At 36.1% G+C, this 14,710-nt stretch overlaps 5 protein-coding genes across 5 annotated transcripts; 2 read left to right on the top strand and 3 right to left on the bottom strand.

Annotated features, from left to right (window-relative positions):
• Positions 1-123: 123 nt before the first annotated feature.
• On the top strand, positions 124-1,750 carry LOC101897356 (putative tRNA (cytidine(32)/guanosine(34)-2'-O)-methyltransferase 1). Its single transcript, XM_005187435.4, has 4 exons — positions 124-314; positions 389-637; positions 696-1,102; positions 1,166-1,750. Exons 1-4 carry the CDS (start codon positions 194-196, stop codon positions 1,325-1,327), a joined length of 939 nt encoding a protein of 312 aa, XP_005187492.2. The 5' UTR covers positions 124-193; the 3' UTR covers positions 1,328-1,750.
• LOC131800642 (transcription termination factor 5, mitochondrial-like) lies at positions 1,572-3,826 on the bottom strand. Its single transcript, XM_059118187.1, has 5 exons — positions 3,711-3,826; positions 3,386-3,652; positions 2,345-3,323; positions 2,054-2,278; positions 1,572-1,991 (listed from the first exon to the last, which is right to left on the bottom strand). Exons 2-5 carry the CDS (start codon positions 3,513-3,515, stop codon positions 1,670-1,672), a joined length of 1,656 nt encoding a protein of 551 aa, XP_058974170.1. The 5' UTR covers positions 3,516-3,652; positions 3,711-3,826; the 3' UTR covers positions 1,572-1,669.
• Positions 3,827-4,849: 1,023 nt separating this feature from the next.
• On the top strand, positions 4,850-10,050 carry LOC101897697 (dihydroxyacetone phosphate acyltransferase). Its single transcript, XM_005187437.4, has 6 exons — positions 4,850-4,945; positions 7,296-7,834; positions 7,894-8,444; positions 8,501-9,073; positions 9,140-9,301; positions 9,365-10,050. The coding sequence occupies exons 2-6, from the start codon at positions 7,342-7,344 to the stop codon at positions 9,671-9,673; spliced, it is 2,088 nt and encodes a 695-aa protein (XP_005187494.2). The 5' UTR covers positions 4,850-4,945; positions 7,296-7,341; the 3' UTR covers positions 9,674-10,050.
• Positions 10,051-11,715: 1,665 nt separating this feature from the next.
• On the bottom strand, positions 11,716-13,849 carry LOC101898156 (putative GTP-binding protein 6). Its single transcript, XM_005187440.4, has 3 exons — positions 13,584-13,849; positions 12,894-13,511; positions 11,716-12,586 (listed from the first exon to the last, which is right to left on the bottom strand). Exons 1-3 carry the CDS (start codon positions 13,847-13,849, stop codon positions 11,848-11,850), a joined length of 1,623 nt encoding a protein of 540 aa, XP_005187497.2. The 3' UTR covers positions 11,716-11,847.
• Positions 13,850-13,853: 4 nt separating this feature from the next.
• LOC101897980 (transmembrane protein 141) lies at positions 13,854-14,388 on the bottom strand. The gene is made up of 2 exons (XM_005187439.4): positions 14,165-14,388; positions 13,854-14,078 (listed from the first exon to the last, which is right to left on the bottom strand). The coding sequence occupies exons 1-2, from the start codon at positions 14,277-14,279 to the stop codon at positions 13,882-13,884; spliced, it is 312 nt and encodes a 103-aa protein (XP_005187496.2). The 5' UTR covers positions 14,280-14,388; the 3' UTR covers positions 13,854-13,881.
• Positions 14,389-14,710: the final 322 nt, after the last annotated feature.

Here is a 14,710-nt window from a genome sequence, read left to right as displayed (position 1 = left end):
ATAAATAAGTTTATTTTTATTATTTTCTCTTAAAATTCTTAAAACACAATGTGCACTTACCACTTGTTTGCAGTCTGGCATCTCTGTTATAATAATATTCACACACTCTCTCTCTCTCTCTCTTTATTTGAGTTCAGCAATTGGAGAGAAGTCAAAGTTGTTAAATTGTATTACTTGGGAAAACATCAACGCAATGGGAAAAACTTCCAAGGATAAACGTGATATATACTACCGCCTTGCTAAGGAAGAAGGCTGGCGGGCACGAAGTGCTTTTAAGCTGTTACAAATCGATGAACAATTTCATATATTAGATGGTATGTGTGTTGACGGATAGTACAATAAGAGGCTGCTTTTAAGTCAATTAATTCCTGTTGATAACGATTTCTAGGAGTCACAAGAGCCGTTGATTTATGTGCGGCTCCTGGTAGCTGGTCTCAAGTTCTCTCGAAACGTTTGTACGAGAACAGCAATGACAAGGAAAAGGTGAAGATCATTGCCGTTGATCTGCAGGCCATGGCCCCGTTAAACGGCATCATACAAATCCAGGGAGACATTACCAAAATTCAAACAGCCCAAGCCATTATTGATCATTTTGGCGGAGAAGATCTAAAAGCGCAATTAGTTATATGTGATGGAGGTAAGGTGTTAGGTTAACAATATGACCTCTCCAAAATATATTTTACGTTTTTTTTCAGCCCCAGATGTAACCGGTCTTCATGATATTGATGAGTACATACAAAGTCAATTGTTGTTGGCTGCATTAAGCATAACAACTCACGTCTTAATGCCGGGAGGAAATTTTGTTGCCAAAATATTCCGGGGCAAAGATACTAGCCTACTCTATTCCCAATTGAGAATATTTTTTGAAAAAGTTTCCATTGCTAAACCGGCTAGTTCCAGAAATTCTAGCATAGAAGCCTTTGTGGTGTGTCAAAATTACCGTTGTCCAGATGGTTACATACCGCAGATGATTAATCCCATGATCGATGATGTTCAGGTCATACAAAATGCCACAGAATCTGAAGTGAATCGAACACTGATACCATTTGTTGTATGTGGCGATTTGAGAGGATTCGATTCAGATATGTCGTATAGCTTAAATGTATGTTTGAAATTTTTGTTTTTTTGTTAACAAATTGTGATTTAAATGCACTTTATTTTCAAGCTGGATGATGATTCGGAATACACGTACCGTGAAGTTGTGCAGAAGCCCATATCTCCAGCTTATAAGGAAATTCTGGAAAAATTAAAGAATTGTTCCATAAAACACAAGGCCATAACAGTTAAACATGACAATGAAACAAATATGGAGGAGAGCGGAAAATAGGTGAAGATTGAGATAATGCATTTGAACAATAAAGTTAAAGCAATCAATTTTAATCAAAGAATAAAAATGTTTAACAATTTCCAAATCCCTTAAAGATAAGTAGCTCAATTGAATAAGGAATTTAAAGGTATATCTTATGCTTTTTATCACCTCGGCCCTTTTAACAAATATCAAATTGTTAAACATTTTTTAGAGATACAAACCGAAAAATATTTCTGAAATCTAACACACTTAGTGCTGAAAATATCGTTTGGTTTTCTTTTAATTAAATTTATAACAACAATATCTTTAGCTTAGCCAATAATTAACTATAAATAATAATTGTATATGTACAAAGTATTTTCAATTGAAGACATATTCTTTAAATGAATCTTTCGATTCCTTTTTGGAAGATATTGATGCGGACCCAGACTTTAAACCATATTTATAGATTTTATTAAGACTTTCCGGAAAATCGGGCAGTAGATTATTGAAATTTTCCACATGCTGGGTGTGCTGCTCAGTCCAAATGCCATCTCCGGTGAAATGAAATTCGCTCTCAATTAAATACAAAACTAAAGTGAGCACCTCATTTTGTGTGAGTTCTTCACAGTTCTCTATGGATTTGATTTCTTTTATAAAATCCGTTGTATTCAGCTGTTTCAGTTTTTCCTCTATGCGTTTTCTGAAATGTTGCAAATAGAAAATCGATTAATTTAGGAATTTTCAAACAGGCATTCAACTCACATTGGATAGAGCAGCATATGAATATTGTTGTAAATGTCCTGAGTGCAAAACTTATTTTCTATTAAAAACTCATAACATTGTTTGACTTGTATGGCAGGAATATGACACCAATTTGGATGCCTGGAGAGCAGGTTACGTAAATCACTTTCGTTTTTATTCATGACATTCGAAAGATATACAACAACATCGCGGCCTTTCGTCTTGTCTGAACCGTCACGTGCAAATCTAAAAAAATGATAGCGGTCATTTGTAAAGAAACATGTTACCAAAAAAAAAAATTGCTAAATCTACCTGGCAAATGCCTCCGAGCTACACGATAATATATGCAGAGAAGCACAACGAACTTTTAATTGATTCAAATAGTCCAATCTAAGTCTGGCCTTATTTTGATAGTGCACCAATCGCAACACTCTTGGATTTGAGCTTAGGACTTGGAACTCTTCAACTTCATTAAGATCTTTTAAACGTTCCAGTACGGTATCTGGGCCCAATGTTAGAATTTCCAAACATCTCAGAATAGCACCTTCTTCAATGCCAAACTCTCTAATGTGTTGCATGGTGGTTAAAAGGCCATCGCAGGACGTCATCATGATCTTGGGTCGTTTGTACAATAATTCCTTTATATCCTGACCATCAATTGTTGGCACCTCCTTTATTATGCGTTTCACATTGCACGCATCAGCATACAGAAGAAAGGCGTTCTTAATTATACGTTCGTAGGAGAATTTTAAATCCTTGGTAAGAACTTCAATAACACTTTGTATAGAAGAAAAACTTTTATGGCGTAGACGTCCATATGTCTTCCAAATCTTTTCAATATCGTTTGAAGATGCACCCAACTTCTGTCTAAGATAACAATTAAGAATGCGTTGCCTAAGCAATTTCAATTCTAAACTTTCATTGCATTCCAAATCTGGCGACAGTGTAACATCTACATCGCTAAAGGTTGTGCGTAAACGTTCCACAACATCTGTATCATACGATATATATCGAAATGATTTTAGGGATACAACACTACGATTCATGGCAGCAACAAATTTGGATAATAATGGAATTGTTATTTCCACAAAGCCACATTCCTTAAGCACAACATAACGATTCTCCAATGTCATTTCATTTGTATAGAGAATCATTGGTCTTGTTAGAATATCGTCAACCGTAAAATCCAGTTTGTTCAATGCCTTTGCAGAGTTTAAAATATCTTTGCTTTTCAAAGTTTTCAATTCGGGATGCTTGTGCAATGCCGCATGCCACTTCCAGTAGTTGGAACCTGCAGGAAACCATGCCGTGTAAAAATAAAGTAAAAATTGTAATGTGCGTCGCATTTCATACCTATATGTTTGGCAAAGAAACTGGCACCCACTTCATCGTTCGTATCCAATGATGCCTGGGATCTTTTCGTGGCGTAACTTCTTGGGAGCACAGCAATGAAGCTGCGTAGGAATTTGTTACGCATATACATTTTTAGCTCATTTGCTAATTATTTAAAATATTTAATTTAAAGCTTTCCCAATTTCCATTTAACCCGGCATTCAACAGTTATGAACAATCGTAGGCGAATTCGTCTTAAACGTGTTCAGACCAATAGCAACAAAAAATCTGAAATATATAAACAAACAATTTGTAAATTATCCTCTATATCAATATTATTATTTACCATATGTACGTTGTAAGTTTTTCTTTATAAACATTCAATTATTTAATAACGAAACGAGAGGTAAACACCGTATAATGAGGTTCGACGAGATTACAAAGCCCCATTTTAAAGTCAGCGGCGTTAATGAACAGTATGTAATGAAGGATTTTATTCAAAACAAATGAAGAAAACTAGGTCTCTACAAATCGAAAAAAATAATTAAACAGCTGGTCGGGTAAAGTGTTCTACCATGGTAGAAAAATACAGGTAGATGCATCAACGCTTCATATCAATGTCATTTTTAATTTTTTTTTAATAAGAAGATTTTCATAAATTTTTTATGCGAGACCAATCTTAGATTGTTATGATATAAATTTTTCAATAATTTTTAACAATTTGAATAATTTTTCTTTCAAAATGTTCAATTTAAAAATTGGTCTGAGAGTTCATAGCACCAGCAGCTGTGTCTTAGCGATTGCCTGTATTCTTCTGCCATGTCTTCTACGATGGATAATAGATGAGGGTATATAAACAGCTTGGCATCCTGGCTACGCATATTAATGTCAAATTATAAATGCGATTCTGGCATTCCTTTATGATATGTCACAAAATATTTTTTTCTTTTGGTGCCATTATTCTGTCAAAACATATACACATTTTGTGTATGTATTGTTTTGAATAAAAAATTTCAATTTCAATCTTTTGGAATATCCGCGAAAATTTCCTTCTTGTTTTGGAGTTGAGCAACCTTTCTTATTGAGCGATTCAACTTAATACCATGGAACAATTAAGAAGGTATAGACAAATAAGTAATTCCATATCAGCCTTTTTCGTAAGTTACCTTGAAAAAATGTACTGCATAGAAAATACTCATATATATGCATTTTGACAATGAGGCGAACAAATGAGTAATTTTTAATACATGTTTATATGATATTGACTTCTTAATTCTATCATGCAGTAGAATTAATTATTTAATTTTTCATTTTTAAATGCATTATTATATCACATTCCATTTGTATTTAGTGTTTGGAAAAGTACATTGATTAAATTAAACATTTGGTGTTACCATCCCTGACATTTGTTCATTCCCTCTCAATCGCAGAATTTTACACTTCGGGGCTGTCGATTTAGCCTCATCGGCGTCAGTTGATATACAATATTTTTGCAAACCGACGTAAACACGGACCGTTGCACGCAAGAATTTTTTTTTTTGGAAAAAAATACTTCGGTGAAAGACGCTTTCTAATTGTCAGGTAATAAACGAAAAAAGCAAACGCTAGTAAAGTAATTAAATGTGAAATGAAACATCTGTGGTGCTAAATTACCATTATGTAGAAAAAGGTTTTTTGATGTGACAAAACTTTGAGAAAAATCGATGAATGAATAGCACAATCATCAAAATTTCGTGTAAAACATGAAAACAAACTGTGTTTTTGTTGTGTTTTTTTGTAAGCAACAACAAATTTGAGTTGTTGCTATAAAGTTAGTGCATGTAAATGTTGTTATTTTAATTATGCAGTATTATTGTGCTTAAAGTAAATTGTTAATTGTGTAAAAGTAATTTTTGACTACCAACTTTACATTACTTTCTCGGTATGTAAACATGTGTATTTGCAAGGGGTGGTGGTGGGTGGTTGGTTGGTTTTTAAATATGGCTCTCTTTGGTGTTTATGTTTGTGAGTTTTCTCTTTCACTTTCTCTTTGGCTCTTTTTATCTCTTTCAAAGTTGGCATCGTTACCGAGATATTTTGAAACACAATTGATTTTGTTGTTGCAAATATAATAATGGTTTTTTTTAATAATACATAAGTGCGATAAGTTAAGGAAATGCATTGTAAAACCGGATTGAAATTATTTATTTGGTTTGTAAATATTTACTAAAGCTAGAATTAAAAAAGAAACTTGTTTGTTGAAATGGCATTTTGTATTTAAAACAAATAGATGAACGCATCAGTGGGGTTTTAAATTAACGAATCAACAATTTACATATTACTTAACAAACACCGACATCATCTTTCCAGTGCCAGTGGATATTTTGCCAATTTGCATTTCTTTGCTTTTGGGGCCTTTTATTTGTATTTCACTAAATTAACATATTGTTTTTCTAATTTTGTCAAAATCTAGGGATACAGTCAACATCCTCTAAACTGAATGGGAGAAAGTCAACACATAGGTTTTTGTTTAAATGATTGCATGACTAAATTTGTCGTGATTAAATATCGCAATATTTTTTGGGAATAAAGAATATATTGAATTACTCCTTCAGAAAGAAAACAGAGTCAAATGACCCGTCTTCCTACAGCAGCACTATAACAGGTGTATGCAATGTAGTCGAACTTCATTGGTTTACAGTGGAAATTTGCAGTTCTTTCGAAAACTTGAAAATCCACATCCAAAGGACTCTGAAGACCTTTCCGCACATTTTAGTGTATTTTTCCAAAAAGCTGAAAATGTGCACCTTCAGATGGCCACCAGAATTCAAGCGCCGGCCATGTTGATGGTGTGGGCCGCCATAACAACCGATGGTCGCTCTCCGCTCGTATTAATCTGGAGGGTGTATTAAAGCCTTGGGCAGGCAAACATTTTGGCCGCAGACCTTGGACATTCCAACAGGAGTCAGCACCATCGCACTCAGCACGCTCCACCCAAAAATGGCCACCTACATTTCCGAATACCAATCGTTTGGAATATTGTGTGTGGAGTATTTTGGAAAGCAAGGTTGGCACTAAAAAGACCAAAGTGTCGATCACCCCAAGCAAGCGCTTCGCCGGAAAAGAGCCAAAATACCGCAGATCAACATTCGGGCAGCGTGTGACGGTTTCATTGGCCGTTTGAAGGCCATAATTTTTGCCAAAGGTGACCAATTCGAACAAATCTAAACTTATTCTTAAATTTGATACAACTTCTGACATTTTTTGCTATCATTCAATATGAGTTAAAAAAAAGTAAAAATGATGGTGTCTGACTTTGTTGCAGTTTTTTAATCTCACCCTGTATTGTTGATAAACTCGGGTGTACAGATCTTATGGTTTTCTTAAAAGTCCACGATTATTAGAGCCTTGAAAATATTATTTTATTTTTTAAATTTAACTTTAGGGATATAGGCATGAATCCTTTAACATTTCACTTTAAAGGTCCTTCAAAATAACATATAGAAAGATTTACAACACTGCTGCTGATTGCTTATATTTTGATTTCTCAGTTGTATGTTTGTTTCTACACTACACAATGTCGTTATGGGCCTCGCTGCCCCTTGAAGATTTTTGGACACCCCACAGGTGGAGTATGTTATTGCTTAGTCATAGTGTTTTGTTATTTGTGACAGGTGTTTGGCCAATCAAACTTATCGGTGTTTATTTTTTGTTTTCTAAAAAAATACCTCACATCACTGTAGATATCTGGTGAAACATATTCAAAACTCTTAATTAGTGCATATAACCAACACCATTTAGTGGCGAAAATTGTCATTTTGATAAGATTACCACCAGGCCATTAATAGATATGAATGAGTATTTACAAACACATTACCCCTAAAAATAAATTTATTGCTTGTCTAGCTTGGAAACAGAGTGACTAATAAATCGTTCTACCTTCAAATCCTAGTTAAATAAATCGCCTTCCCCCAAACTCTCACACACACACCCACACAATGGCTGGCAATGACAATGGCAATTATATGATGAATTTTGAAAATATCCTTGAAGATGGGAAAGAACCAGTTATGACCAAAGAATACAATCCATTGGTAGCATTTAAATTAGAAAAGAATCTCGATCCAACAAAACTGAAAAAACATGTCCTGCAAAGTGAAAGAATACGCCAGCTAATCGATTACTATGCGGCCAAACAAAACTGTCCCGCCAAACAGATGCAACAATTGGTGTCTGAGATATTGGACGAAATTGGTTTGGATCGCAATTTGGCCATTATACGCTGGTGTGGCATTGCCATAACAGCCATTGGCAAGCGCATCTGTAAGGGAATCTATGTGAACAAGGCCAGCATGGATCACCTGAAGCAGGGTTTGGGCAAAAATCCCGTACTCTATTTGCCCAGTCATCGAAGTTACATGGACTTTATATTGATGTCATATATTTGTTTTCATTATGACATTGAAATACCGGGAATTGCTGCTGGAATGGGTAAGATGCATGTAATTTAGAAAAATGGTTTTCATCCATAATGTATACGTTCCTTGCAGATTTCCATTCCATGTTTGCCATGGGCACAATGCTGAGAAAAACCGGTGCCTTCTTTATGCGACGCTCCTTTTCGAATGATGAGTTGTATTGGGACGTATTTCGCGAATATATGTATGCCTTGGTTGGTTCCTATCACATAGGTGTGGAGTTCTTTATTGAGGGCACCCGAAGTCGCAACTTCAAGGCCTTGGTACCGAAAGTTGGCTTGCTGTCAATGGCCTTACAACCCTTTTTTACGGGAGAAGTTTCGGACATAACTATAGTTCCCGTCAGCGTCTCATATGAACGAGTTTTGGAGGAACAATTGTTTGTTTACGAGCTGTTGGGTGTGCCCAAGCCTAAAGAGTCGACAAAGGGCTTCTTTAAGGCCTTGAAAATAATTGATGAGAATTTTGGTAAAATGTATTTGGACTTTGGTGAGCCCATTTCGGTAAAGGACTTCTTTGGCGAAAGCTGCAGTTTGGATAAAATGAAAAGGGCCACACTGGGTTCACATTTGCAGAAATTAAATAAACATGAAATAGAATTGGTTAAGAAGTTGGCCACGGAGGTAGGACAAATAAATTTCAATTAAATATTTAATTTTTTAACCATCCCCCTTTTCAGATTATCTACCAACAACAAAGACGCATTGTTATAACAACTTTTAATATGATAAGCCTATATTTTGCCAGCCAATATTATATGGATAAATCCTTGAATGTTGATGAAATCTCGCGTGGCATTATTATGCTCAAGGATATGTTTGAGAAGTTGGGCGCCCACGTGGCCACCGATGTGAATTGCATAAAACCGGAAATTATTGAAACCGTTGAAATACACTCAAATATTGTGCATTTTAAGCAAGGACGTCTGGAGTTCACACAAGTACCGGTAGAATTGTTGGCCCAGGAAATTGATATCAGTCGTCTGAAAGCCCACGCCCTATCACCTCGGACCATGGCTGTGGCTGTGCCCAGTATGGCATTGCAGTTGTATATGAATCCCTGTCTGTTTTGGCTTGCCAGGCCTGGCTATCTGATTATGGCCGCACTACAATTGGAGGAGCAACAGCAAAAAATGAGCAAACAAATCTCAGGATCACACGAGGAAACTATTTTACGTTTATCCCAACAAGTTGATGCCTTGGATGAGGTATTTAAACATGAATTCATTGTCGAATCTAATCGGGAATTGGAGGTAAGGTTTCAGAGTCATTTCATCAAGAAAAAGAGATAAGATTATTTATTTTCTTCTATTTCTTAGGAATTTGAGCATAATTTGAAATTTCTAAAAGATTATGGAGTTTTGCACATCTCCCAGATGGGATCTGTGCAAGTTCAACATAATGAATGTAGCCGCAGTATCCTTACGGCCCTCTCACCATTCCTGTGTCTTTACTATCAACTTGTTGTTGCCTTGAATTCGGTAGTTTTTGTTATTTGTATTTTTATTTTTTCGGAAAATTAATAGTTTTTCTTCTGCCCGCAGCTTGCCACGGAGAACGATGAGTTCTCACCAAAAACCATTTTGAAAGCTGTACAAAAACAGATTGAATCAATGCTGTTAACAAATAGCTGTCCACTACACGTCCATCCCTATTGTTTGGCATTGGATAATCTAAACATAGCCTTACACTCTCTGGTACAGAGTTCGTATTTGCTGCGTAATCGTGAAACGGGTAATTTTAAAATATCTCCAAACAAGTCGTTGCATGATTTGGAGGAATTTCTGCTGGCATTTTGCAATTTGATGCCATTTAAACAGTATTGGCAATGTGCCATATCATCAAAGTTATAACTTTCAGCCGACTTGAAGCAGAGCGCCAACAACAAAATCACCTCATTTCTGCAAAGAGTTAAGAAGGTCGTTCATTCATTGCTCACATATGCCCGCATTCTAGGTACATTGGTTGTTATTGTCATGGTAATGCCATTGTTTCATTTCATATGTAATCATTTAGATTTAAATTAATTTTAAGTTTAAAGGTGTTTTTTTGGTTATTGTATTTAAGGTGCAAATAATTCCATATATGTCTACACAGTACACCACAAGTCTACCATGACGGTAGATATTATATAAATCAAGTCCAAACACCTCTTGAGAAGAGATTATTGGTTAGTATATATAGGTACTATGTATACAGGATGAGATAAAAAAACTGCAACAAAGTCAAACGCCATCATTTTTACATTTTTTTCTTAAAATTTTATTGAATGAAAGCTAAAAATGTCGGAAATACCATCAAATTTTAGAATAAGTTTAGATTTGTGCGAATTGCTCACCTTTGGCACAAATTATGGCCTTCAAGTGGCCAATGAAACCATCACATGCTGCCCAAATGTCGGTCTGCGGTATTTTGGCCCATTCCCGGCCAAGCACTTGCTTGAGGTGATCGACACTTTGGTATTTTTTGGTGCCAACCTTGCTTTCTAAAATACTCCAGACACAATGGTCTAACGGGTGGGTATCCGGAGATTTTGGTGGCCATTGTGCGCTGGAAATGACGTCAGGAATCTCATTTTGTAACCATTCTTGGGTGACGCGTGCTGAGTCCTGTTTGAATGACCATAGTCTGCCGTCAAAATTTTTGTGTGCCCAAGGCTTTAATACACCCTCCAGAATATTTTCGCGACAATATTCAGCATTTATTCTGATGCCACGGTCGATTAATACGAGCGGAGAGCGACCATCGGCTGTTATGGCGGCCCACACCATCACCATGGCCGGCGCTTGAGTTCTGGTGGTCAACCGGAGATGTACATTTTCAGCTGATCTCTTTGGCAAGTTAACACCATCATTTTGTTGGTTTAAAAACTGGTAGACAACAAATGTTTACTCATCGGAGAAAACCAAAAACAAAATTCGGCAGTTCCCCCCTTTTCGGCCAAGCGAAACAACTCTTTAGCTCTTTTGAGTCTATTTTCTTTCTGTTGCGATGTAAGTTCTTGGAATTTCTCTTTTGGAATTTCAATGGCTTTACCCCGAGCTAATTTTTCAATATTTGCAGAATGGATGCACTGCACTGCGACGCAGGTTTCGATCAAGTCGCTTCTTTACTTTTCGAACCATTTCTGCTGATGTTGCTGGTTTCTTCCGTCTACTTTCTTGACGTCGGGCTATGCTAGCAGTATCACGGTAACGGGCGATGGTACGAAACACAAAAGATTTATTCAGATTAAAATGCTGGAGTGCTCTAACGATAGCCACTTGTGGTTACCAGCCAAATATAAAGAAATCACACTATCACGCTTGAATTCCATCACGAATAACTTTTTTTCTGAAAAATTCTCATCAAAATACTTTTGTAAACAATATAATGATCTGTCACTGGAATAATTTTAACAGCTATCGGTCGAGTGGCTTAGAAATGACAGCAGTCTGAAGTTGGTTGAAGTTTTCTTTATCTCACCCTGTAATGATCTCCACTTGACTAATTATTAATTACTTAATTTTCCTGGTTTTTTGTTTGATGATGATGATTTAAAGTATTGTATTGTGCTGCAACGTGTTGTTGCACAACGCAGGCTTTACAAAATATTCAAAACATAATATAAGTACGTTTTACAAAAGGCACGCACGCATTCAAAAACATTCCTCCTTCCTAGTCCAGTCCCAGTCCCAAGTTGTTCTCATTTACCTTTTGGCCGTGCATTTAAACGAAAAAAAAATGAAATTCCATTACCAAGTCATTAGTTAATATAATGCATTTAAAAAAAACATTAATAATAAACAAATATTATGTACAAAAACAATAAGCCATCGTTTAGCTCTAATGTGTGTGTGGTTATCTTCAATTTTAATGTGTTTTTTTTTATTATATATAAGAAAAAAATAACAAGTTTCATTAGGACATTTTGTATTTATTATACTCACATTGTGTATAGTTTAGTGCAATTTTAAAAAAAAATTATATTTACTGCGTTGTTCTCCTCAATTACAGAGACTTAAAATTAAAAAAAAATAAATTGTATTTATTTGCAGAATTGTTTCTTAAACTGTTGCAAAACACTTTCTTTTATTATGATATCCATTAAGAGTATTTGGGCATTCGTCTGATCGGCCTTGATATTTACCACAGCCGAGTTTTTATACAGCCAAGACATTTCGGGACCGCCACTGGGCACGCGTATTGTAATTTTTCTACGTTGCGTTGTTTTGAGTACCTGTTGTTCGATTTCTTCGAGTAAAGGCATCAGACCATTTTGTTTCTTGGCTGAAACTAAAAATCCTTGGAAATCTTCGATCGTTCTTTTTCCCCTGGCCAATAGGTCGATTTTGTTGCCAACATTAATGATTGTTGGTAATGTGGCGGGTTCTTCCGCTCCGGAAGCAATCAAATTATCTGTTAGACTTTTCAGAGACTGTTCAACATGTTGCTTTTGTGCGCCATAACAATTGTGCGATACATCGTGTATGTGTAAAATAACATCGGCCAGCATTGCATCTTCCAAGGTGGCCACGAAACACTCAATCAGGCCGGTGGGTAGGTCTGACATGAAACCCACAGTGTCCATGTAAATTACTTCTAAATTGCATGGCAACTTCCCAGCATGGGCCGTGACATCTAGGGTTGCGAATAACTGGTCCCTTGGCTCTATGGCCTGTTCCTGGGTTAAGGCCTTGATTAGCGAGGTTTTGCCCGCATTTGTGTAACCTACAACGGCAATTATTGGATAGTTGTTTTGTTTGCGTTTATTGCGCAAAAGTTTTCTATTTAAAATAAATCAAGTTATTTACTTTTTTTTGAAAAATACTCTAATATCATTTCCATGGTAGAAGAATACAGGTAGATGTATCAAAGCTTGGGAACATGATGGTCAAAATTTTTAAAATGTTTGGTCAAAAACCAGTAAATTTTTATATGCTATATTAAAGAGCCAATTTCAAAAATATTTACAAATTTGAAAAAAAAAAGTTCATTCAAAATTTTCCATTTCAAAATAGGTTTGACAGTTCATTGTCCCAACAGTTGCGTCGATGCGTCTACCCGTATTCTTCTAACATGGTCTTTTCTCACCTATGTGCTCTTACGCGCTCCAATTCCGCCTTTAATTTCTTTTCGCGAGTTTTCAAGATATCACGTTGTGTGTCCGTTAGTGAGTAGCCAAGTTTAGTTGATTTCGAGGTGTTGTAATCTTTGGCTTGGCCCCATATGTACGGTATCTCGGCCATTGCCACCTGTAAACGTGCCTCAGCACTTGTGGCATGCAAACGTAATATTTGTATTAGCACCGAATAACGATCCATTACTGGAAGCTTAAAAGTTGCTTCCAGCAGAGATTTCTGGGCAAAACTTAAGGTTCCTTTGCTAACAAATATACAGGTAAGTGGTTGTTGATTGTGACTTTTGTTGTAGCGCAATTCGTTGACGATTTGTTTCAGTTCTTCCATTTTTCCTTTGCCAAACAAAGTTTTTCTTTCCAAAGATTCCAGGGGAACTTTAATGGACATTGCCACCCGCCAATTGGTAATTGAATGGATCAGAGCTTCAGCTTCTTGTATTTGGTCTTCTGGAGTGATGTTAGTGGTACGTTTAACGGACCACTTGACATATGGTTGTATGACCAGTACGTTTTGGGGTTGTGTGGATTTTCGTGTAACCCGCATGGCCCCATTGGCCACTAGGTCGTATTCACTGCAATTATGGGAGTATTATTACGAATAGTTTAAAAGCTACCTCGTCAATGAAACATTTTAAGGACATTACCTATCGTCCAAATTCAACGATTGACCAAATTCTTCATTTTCTCGATCTTCACTATCCTCATTTTCTTGTTGATTGACATTCGATTCGAATTGACTCTTTCGATTGCGTATACCTTGTACTCCTTTATTTGGTGTATATTTGAAACGAACACATTGTAAGGAACAGGCAATCGGAGTGTAATAACTTCCACATGGATTTAGCAAAAAGCGTTGTACGGACACGGACCTCAAGGACAATAATCTATTAGCCAATTGTTTGAGAAGCATGATATTTGTTTGTGTAAACTGTTTTTTTTTTATTAATAATCTTTTTCTTTAAGTATGCTATGTTTATCTTCCACTGCCATCCAAGCTGCTTGACACGATTTTGTTCTTTTACTTGTCACCTCGTAACCTATCACAGTTGCTGCCAAAGTGGAGATCAGGATATTATATTGTTGAGGATAACGTATTTTCGATTGTACGATCTTCTGGGCGAAGTAAAAACCGGAAAACCCTTGAAAACAACGCAAAATACCAAAAGAAAATTATGCAAGCAATTACAACTCTTCTTCGTAACTAGCAAAACAAAATAAAACTTACCAAGACAAAATGATGCCAAACCGGTAAACAATGACCGGGTCATACATTCCATATAGGCATCAAATCCAGGATGTTTTTCGCGTTGCTGATCTTTCAGACGTCTGATGTCATTCATTCTGCTATTTAGAACCTATCGTATTGTGAAATTATAGAAATTGAAAAGAATGCATCAATTAAATGCGATATGATTGTTTTGTTCGTATGTATGTTGGGTTGTAACACAGCTGTTTTGTTTTGACAGCAAAAGTCTCTCATATTTCCAATATGGCAACGTAGCTCAGTGGCCACATCAAACATCATGGTAGAAGAATACAGGTAAACGCATCGATGCAGGTGATGGGACAATGATATGTCAAACCAATTTTGGAATTGAAATTTTTGAATGAAGGATTATTCAAATTTTTTGAAATTGTCAAGAAATGCATATCATAACAACCTCCGATTGGGGTCGCATAGGAAAACATATACAAATCTACTTATTTTCCAAAACAACATTAAAAAACATTAGAATAATTTTAACATATCCATGGCTCAATAAGAAAGATT

The sequence above is a fragment of the Musca domestica genome, unplaced genomic scaffold (genome assembly GCF_030504385.1).
Source record: "Musca domestica strain aabys unplaced genomic scaffold, Musca_domestica.polishedcontigs.V.1.1 12, whole genome shotgun sequence".
Lineage (NCBI taxonomy): Eukaryota > Metazoa > Arthropoda > Insecta > Diptera > Muscidae > Musca > Musca domestica.
This window is presented reverse-complemented; position numbering and strand designations above follow the sequence as displayed.

Bases quoted from the DNA above. Each gene is read 5' to 3' on its own strand.
- LOC101897697 (XM_005187437.4), top strand. From the start codon at position 7,342: ATGGCTGGCAATGACAATGGCAATTATATGATGAATTTTGAAAATATC. The intron at 7,835-7,893 runs GTAAGATGCATG...CGTTCCTTGCAG, and splicing joins GGGAATTGCTGCTGGAATGG to ATTTCCATTCCATGTTTGCC. The intron at 9,074-9,139 runs GTAAGGTTTCAG...TCTATTTCTTAG, and splicing joins AATCTAATCGGGAATTGGAG to GAATTTGAGCATAATTTGAA.
- LOC101897356 (XM_005187435.4), top strand. From the start codon at position 194: ATGGGAAAAACTTCCAAGGATAAACGTGATATATACTACCGCCTTGCT. The intron at 638-695 runs GTAAGGTGTTAG...GTTTTTTTTCAG, and splicing joins ATTAGTTATATGTGATGGAG to CCCCAGATGTAACCGGTCTT. The intron at 1,103-1,165 runs GTATGTTTGAAA...TTTATTTTCAAG, and splicing joins ATATGTCGTATAGCTTAAAT to CTGGATGATGATTCGGAATA.
- LOC101898156 (XM_005187440.4), bottom strand. From the start codon at position 13,849: ATGCTTCTCAAACAATTGGCTAATAGATTATTGTCCTTGAGGTCCGTG. The intron at 13,512-13,583 runs GTAATGTCCTTA...CCATAATTGCAG, and splicing joins TCGTTGAATTTGGACGATAG to TGAATACGACCTAGTGGCCA. The intron at 12,587-12,893 runs GTGAGAAAAGAC...TATTTTAAATAG, and splicing joins GAGCGCGTAAGAGCACATAG to AAAACTTTTGCGCAATAAAC.
- LOC101897980 (XM_005187439.4), bottom strand. From the start codon at position 14,279: ATGAATGACATCAGACGTCTGAAAGATCAGCAACGCGAAAAACATCCT. The intron at 14,079-14,164 runs GTAAGTTTTATT...GTTGTTTTCAAG, and splicing joins TTTGGCATCATTTTGTCTTG to GGTTTTCCGGTTTTTACTTC.
- LOC131800642 (XM_059118187.1), bottom strand. From the start codon at position 3,515: ATGTATATGCGTAACAAATTCCTACGCAGCTTCATTGCTGTGCTCCCA. The intron at 3,324-3,385 runs GTATGAAATGCG...GGTTTCCTGCAG, and splicing joins TTTCTTTGCCAAACATATAG to GTTCCAACTACTGGAAGTGG. The intron at 1,992-2,053 runs GTGAGTTGAATG...GCAACATTTCAG, and splicing joins CATATGCTGCTCTATCCAAT to AAAACGCATAGAGGAAAAAC.